The sequence below is a fragment of the Mastacembelus armatus genome, chromosome 20, assembly GCF_900324485.2.
Source record: "Mastacembelus armatus chromosome 20, fMasArm1.2, whole genome shotgun sequence".
Taxonomy (NCBI): Eukaryota; Metazoa; Chordata; class Actinopteri; order Synbranchiformes; family Mastacembelidae; genus Mastacembelus; species Mastacembelus armatus.
Window position 1 is genome coordinate 9,893,969 of NC_046652.1, and position 7,920 is coordinate 9,901,888.

The window sequence follows — 7,920 nt, forward strand, 5'->3', positions numbered from 1 at the left end:
TTAGTCTCAATAAATGAAGACCTCCTCCATTAGCTTTTCAGAATCTCTCCCTCACCGTGCCTCTCCCAGACAGTCGTTTCGTTTCCCTGCTGCACTGAGAAATGGTCTGGAGTGTTAATCAGCATCGCTCTAAGATGAGACAGACGCATTACTGGTTTAATTGCAGCTGAGATAGTATAGCTTCATTCTTGGGCTCAGCTCGCAGGCTTCACAGTCCTTATTGCAGCATTATTGTCCTCATTGTAAATCTTGGCGGTGACCTTGAGAGTAGACCTTTTACCAACACCATTTAATCTGAAATGAATTAAACAGTTGCGAAGAGACATAACAGAGCCATCCAATCCTCCACTTAATCCCTAGGGACCTGTCTGTCATGAGGCTGAAAACCTCTAGTATGAGGTGAGGCAAAATCTTTGCACTGTTTCATGCAAGACAACAGTTTTGCCAACATTGTGATGTAAATGTACCTGGAACATTTCCAGGGAGTAAAAAAAAAGCTGCTATTAATTTTAGAGTGTAAAAAAAAAAAAAAAGAGTTCTCCTTTGAGAAACATAACGTAACATTCCTCGCCTCTCTGGCTTCACTTCTCCTTATTCCAGGTTCACCTTCAACTGATGCAGGAAAGAGACTAATGAAACGGATTGCCTTGAATGTCAGTGTGACACAATTCAGACTTCCTTCCTCTCAAGAGGTACTGACATATCTAGGAAAAGAACACAGGAGTACAGCCGGCTGCTACGGCTCCCACTCCCTCGTCTCAATAGCCACTCAAAGCCAACACACACTCCTCCAAGCATCTGTTGAGTCACAAAGACACATCGCACTTTGTCTGTTGTCACATCAGTTGTGGCAGCATCCCAAATCAGGAATATACTCCCCTGCTTTGTGTCGGTTTTGCTGAAATTCTGCGGTTACACTTTGAAGGTTGCAACTTTTAAATTCACTAAATACGGCTCCACTTGAATAGTCTTGAATAGTAAAACTGAAATCCTAAAAACAAACCTGCAGCAGCTGTAGATTTGTTTAGAGCAACTGAGAAGACGTTTCTAACTTTTTATTAGCATAATATGAATGAACAGGCATATTACAATATAACAGAAAATAACGTTAGGTCCACCACACTCATACTAAATGCTTTAGCTGATGAGATTATTCATTTGAAAAAACAAACTATATAAACAACACAGCGTGTTTTCATTTAATCATCCTGCACAAAGAGAAAATGTACTATATAATGAAATGTCATCCCACAAATAGGTTGCCAGGTTCGCTGGATGAGCTGAAGCCTGAAAAGGCTCCAAAGTGTCATCAAAGTCTGAAATGGAGGCTGGTAATAGCCAAGCTGACCCTTTCCCTGTTTAGTCAAGATGATTCAGACATCCTGATACTGTTGGAAAAAACATGTTAGCTTTGACAGTCTTATTAGCTTTTATGGTTGGATCTGTTTTTACTTTCATTTTCATTGAGTTTAGGAAAGTATTCGTGCATGGTTTTGAAAACATTACATGATGTTCGAATAGATGTGCTCATGGATCAAGACACAGCAATGTCACATGAGATACTGGTCACATTACAGTAAAAACCTTTACACTTTAATTTACAGGCTGGGCCCTGCAGTGTAAACACCTCACATTAACAGCGTACTGTTGGTTTACCTATTCTGTACACACAGCTGTGTATTCGTCAACAATGAGGAATAACAAACAAATTATTAAGGAATAACCTGGGAACTATAAAATCACTAATAGCAGTATGCTGTAAGTAAAGGGTGTCTGTTATAATGAGATTTGGTAACTTTAGGTTATAATGTGAGTATGTGCTGAACAAAAACATTTCAGTTGCAGTAACTTTTCTATGGCAGGTTTTTTTGTTTTTTTTTTTTACTACAGGGCACATATTTTATAATTACAGGACACCAAAGGAAAATGAAATTAATGTCCAAATGATCATATATTCTACCAGAGTGTTTGACATGCCTTCATTCTCAGGAGTCTCACCTCAACTTGAGGTGCACATCAGTGGAAATCAAACGCACCTTTTTCAGCTCAGTGCAGGTCTTCCAATCCCAGGAAACCAAATACAAATGTATTTGTGTTTGTAATACAACGCTTGGATCTCAGAGCATATTCAGCGTGGCTGATATGTGTTTGGACAGTGCAAGTGCCACCCATCGATCTTGGTTTTCATTCAGCCAAAACAATAAAAAGTAGGCCTTCCCTGTAGATCTTCAGCAATTACCATGTAGGTATACCTCATTGTTCTGGGTACTTACATAGTAAATATTAAGAGTACATTATTCCTCTGTGCCAACAAATGTTTATGAGTACATACAGAATAGATAAACTAACGCTACAGTGAAGTACGCTGTTAATGTGAGGTACTTAGACTGTAGGTTGTGGCCTGTAAATTACAGCATTACCAAAATTTGCATTTCGTTGATATTTTCCAGAGGTGACCAAGATACTTCGTATAACTCCAAAGGCTCACATTTATTGTTTATACGTAAATACCTCAGTGCATTTTGGATGGCTTGCCATGAAATTTCGTACACACACTTGTGTTCTCCTTTCTCTCCTTTACTATGGCACTGATCAAAAGACTACATTTGTTTTTACAGACAGAAAGGTTTCACGTAAATTAGCCTGAACAGTATTTCATTTACGAACAATGTTTCTAACTGCCTTGTAAAACATCGTCTGTGAACGGTCTTGTTGGTTCCTACGTAGAATAAACTGTCTAAACACCTCAGTTAATAACAGAAAACATAAACAACACTACACATAAAGTCAAAGCAAACCACTTCTAATGCTACAAGATGCGCATCCTCATACAGATATATAGTGTCCACAGTGTTCACAATCCACACAGTTGGAATATATCCTCATGTTTCAATCCTCTGAGATGACTGATCACCACTGTAAGATTTTTTTCTATCACCACTCAGTCCTGATATCTATGGGATGACAGAGGCCTGTGTTAAAATAGATAAAACTCAGCAGCCTGTGAATCAAATCTAACTTGTCTGGGTACATTAGGCGATAGCTGCTGACAGCTAATCGTAAGACCCAACAGCACAGCCTTTGAGGACAATGTCTGTGTGTATGAGTAGCAGACAAGTGACCCCGTCACATTTGATAATCCATCAGTACATTTTGTGTAATTTGGGTGTAAGAGCGAGTTGTTTGTATAAAGAGGAGTTTCTAGGTGAGCTGAGATAGAAGTGATCAAAACAATCACTATGGAGAAATACCCCACTTTTTTGTTCCTTTTCAGTTTTCAGAAAGAATAAACGCTGGACTCAGTCTGATCTCCATGTTCCTGCCAGAAAATATTATTCCAATCGCACTAACACCTTGGCTCCCAAACTGTGGGATTTTCAGTTATTGGTATTCAGGACACGACTAAACATCTTCAAACAGAATAGAGATACTAAACTGAATTTTAACAAGCCTGATAGCAACACTGACTGGAAATCTGTGTTAATTTGCAACAAAATCAGTTCATGTAACTTCTCCAATGGTCAGATTTTCATCAGCAGTCAATAAAATAATTATTCCAATTATGCCTAATGTGATGTTGCTGCCCTCTTAAAGCTTAAATAAGATGTCCAGGTTTCGTTTTGAGAAATAGACCTCAATCCTCATGTGATTACATCATTTACATCATAATGGCACTAGACTCAAGGCTGATGAGTGAGACACCTCCACACAAAACTAAAGTGTCAACCCACCCATGAACTCTTCCTAAGAGAGACTGCACAGATGTCCTGGAAAGAAAAAAAGGGGACCCAACAGAACGTCTTACTATTTTACTGCTGTTTATGTTGTCCTCACATAGCACATGATTTTTGTTAGTATAAAATAAGTTGTGCTGTTTGTGTGGTGGTGTTAGGAGCACTGGTGTTTTTATTACGTTATCATATATGAAAAACCTGCTCTTTCCTCAAAATCTACCAGTCACTGGATACATGGTACATTACGGCAAAATTTCATATTAGAGATTTATGTATTTTAAAACAACGTGACTCAACTCACGATAACACTGTACCACCAAAAAAGTAAAAACTTTCATGTTCATGCTAAACTCTAACTCCCAGTGTAACACAAGTGAAAATACCATGTAAATGAAAGAGCTGTACTGCAAACTTCAAAGTGAAGGTGATAAAGTCTGCAGCTGAAACACAGTTTGGAGTGAACGTCTGCATTCGGGAAACCTGAGAGAGGAGGAGTTCCCTTATGCCATGTTATTAGGACACACTGTATTAATTATTGCTATGCAGATGACACTCAGTTATATCTATCTATGAAACCTGATGGAACAAACCAGTTAGTCAGACTTCAAGCATGTCTAAAGCACATAAGGGCCTACTATTTTCTACTTTTAAATTCAGAGAAAACAGAAGTTATAGTTAGAAATAGCTTTTCTAACAACATTGCTACTTTAGATGTCATAGCTTGGTCTCCAGCACTACTGTGAAAAATCTTGTAGTTATTTTTGACCAAGATATGTCCTTTAATTCACACATAGAACAAATCTCTAGAACTGCCTTCTTTCACTTACACAATATTTCCAAAATTAGGAATCAGTTTAAAGCTAGATTACTGAAACTCCTTATTTTCTGGATGTTCCAGTATCTCCATAAAAAGACTCCAGTTAGTCCAGAATGCTACAGCCAGAGTTGTTATAGGTAGTTTCTCCTATACTAGCTTCTCTTCATTTGTTCCCTGTAAAATCCAGAATAGAATTTAAAATCCTTCTTCTCACATACAAGTCCCTTCATGATCAAGCTCCTTCATACCTTAAAGACCTCATAGTACCATATCATCCCAATAGAGCCCTTTGCTCTGAGAGTGCAGGTCTGCTTGTGGTTCCCAGAGTTTCCAAAGGTAAAACAAAAGGAGTGGTTCACCCATATGGAAACCAACCACCAGGGGGATAGGTAGATACTGTCACACTGCTTTGTGTACAAACAGCCATAAAAACAAGTGTATTTCAGATTGTTCATGACCTTTGACTGGCGACCTGTTGCCAGAAGTCACTACTGCACAGAATCTGGTGGCCAAATGCTACTTTTTTTAAAAATGCATTAATTATTACATACTTATTATTATATGTGTTAATTTACAGTCATTTTATCGACTAGTCACTAGCATTAGATGACACTCTTAAGATAATATTGTACCACTGAAAAGTAAAAATGCTTGTGTTCATGCTAAACTCTAACTCCTAGTGTAAAACAAGTAAAAATGCTGTGTAAAAGAAAGAGCTGTACTGCAAACTTCAAAGTGCAGGTAATAAAGTCTGCAGCTGAAACACAGTTTGGAGTGAGTGTCGGCACTCATGCGACCTGAGAGAGGACAAGCACACGTCGCTTCACCTTCTCCAAGATGTTTGTGGAGTTTAATGTTTACATGTTGTTATGCCTAGCCTAAGTTCTTCATAGGCTAATTTAGTCCAGAGAATACAGTTGCTTAATGTGTTTTGGGTTTGTAGATTAGTATAGCAAAAGTTTAACTGTTTCTAATAAATGCATTCTGCAAATATAACAAATACTTTTGCTGTTCATGCATATTACCACTGCTTAGCTCTTTAAAAGTCAAATTCAGTTTACTCTAAATAAGTTTGTGTGATTGCATTAAATAGGCCTATGTGTATTTGAAAAATTTGGATGTTTCTAGTCTTATGTCAAAACTATGCACTGTATTTTTTTTATATGGATACAGAGTAGACTATTATAGACAGCTTTATCCTTCCAGCACACCTTGATCCTAATATTTCCAGTGCAGTGGGACTCATTAATAATAATAACCACCTCTAACTCCAATCCACACTCTTACAATGGAGACTATTATACAATGAGTCATGCACATGGGGAATAAGCACTGACTTATTAACAAATATTCTTAGTATAAATTTGCAGGCATAAAAAAAACAGGAAAAAAGGGGCCACATCTGGGCTTTGCGGATAATTTTAGCAACCTAAGGGCAAAAAATATGCATATGGAAAACAAAACAAAAAAACAGCATAATACACATGAATTAAATAGGACGGACACCCCCTTGTTCTAAATATAAAGAAAATGATGCAGCCTGGTGCCTGTATGAATCATACCAGAGCTGGAGTGCCAGTCTGAGACCAATATTTGCCTCTCGCTCATAATAAAAGTATCATACTGTCACGTCGTCTGCCTGCTGATCAGTAGGTGTGATTAGAGGTGTAAACTGGAGGCTGTAACTGAGGAAGTCTCAACTCAACTCACTCTAATGAAACAATAAAATGGATCCTTTAATCTCTATCTGTCTTATAAAGACGTAATTATCACAATGGCTCCTGTGTCATACTTTGGACATGTGCCATACTTTAGCAGATTATGGCCTGTTGTCAGACACAAGGCTGGAAGAGCAGATCAAGGGAACTGACAAAACAACCAGCCAAGTCTGACATTTAAAACAGGGCTGTATGAAAGAGTCCCCTTTCCCCAAGGAAGCTCAGGGAATTATTAAATATTTAACTGGTTTTCAAATCCCATGATTTGATTTTAAAGGTATATGTTGAGTCAGTTCTTATGGACTGAAACCATTAAACCCTTGTCAGTGCGTTATTGTAGCTTCCTTTTGTCAATCTGAGCGTAAAACTATTGCCTGGGTGCAAAATATGTGCATTGGATATGAAAACATTATGTAACTTTCCATGTGGCTGCTCTCTTCACATCTAACCCAAGCTGCAGCAGCAAAGGTGATACGCAGGTTTTATTAAATCACAAGAAGATGATGTGATTATAATATCTTGCTCGTCGGGGCGATTGCATGAACTTTTGCAAACACTGAGCATAAACCGAGGCGGCTGCGTTTGGCACCACAAACAAATGAGACACCTGGAAAAGGGAAGAAGTTGAAATATAATTGCTCACCAACTTTTTTGTCAGCCATGGCAGGTGAGGAGCACAGGCTGACAGCCAATGCAGCGAAGAGGATGGGACACCAGAGTAAATCCATAGCGCTCCTGACACAGTACTAATACTAAACCATGGCAGACCGTCCGCTACAGCAGCATTTCTAACGCCAGCTCAGGTGTGAGCTGCTCGGGACCAGACTCGGACTAAAAAGGCATGTTTGAGGAGAAAACCTCAGGAGAAACGCCGGACGCTAAAATCCTTTAAATGGGGAATTTAAAAAAAAACAAAAACCCACAATACAGGCGTTGTTTCAGCACCACAAACAGCAACCAGCTTCACGGAGGAGCCCCTCCTAAGTTTCTGACGTCAAACTCACATGTGAGGAGGGATGATGCTGCAGCAACAGCGCCTTGGAGGGATGGATGAGGGATGGGTGAAAGATGGACGGACCACAAAAGGCCATGAAGTCAATAAAATAAATTAATTAATTAATTAATTTAAAAAAAAAAAAAAACACCCGAGGGGGTGGAGGGGATCCACACTGACTGAGTCATCTAATTACCTTGAGTGAAAGATAAATATACTGTTCCAAACTTTAAATTATAAAAAACACATCACAGCAAAAATGCAATCAGAGCAGAGAGGATCAAATTTCATTATGAATTTCAATAAAACTAAACCACCTAAACTAGCTCTTAGAAATACAAAATACTGTCCATATTTAGCCCAGCATCAGTGGTGGAAAGTAAAAAGTAAGTACATCACAAAGTAAAAGTCCCATAGGCCCAAATTAGTACTTTACAGCAACTTCATACTTCACTACACTTCTCAAGAAGTATTGATATAAATTTGTTACTTTTCAGGACCAGATTAATAAAAAAATAAGATATTGCTGATTCTGGGGGGAAATTCAGAATAAGCATTTAAAATAAAATGAACACCACTTAATATTATTACGATGATTTATACACTAATGCATGCTCAAAAACATAAGTACATGTTTCCACTGTACTGATTAAACCT

General features: G+C 38.2%; 1 protein-coding gene across 1 annotated transcript in view; it reads right to left on the bottom strand.

Annotated features, from left to right (window-relative positions):
* The window catches only part of ptprn2 (protein tyrosine phosphatase receptor type N2), a 125,601-nt gene extending 118,604 nt beyond the window's left edge, over positions 1–6,997 (bottom strand). The window contains exon 1 of the mRNA XM_026292338.2: positions 6,913–6,997. Coding sequence (XP_026148123.1) covers positions 6,913–6,997 — 85 coding nt within the window. The remainder of the gene's footprint in view (positions 1–6,912) is intronic.
* Positions 6,998–7,920: the final 923 nt, after the last annotated feature.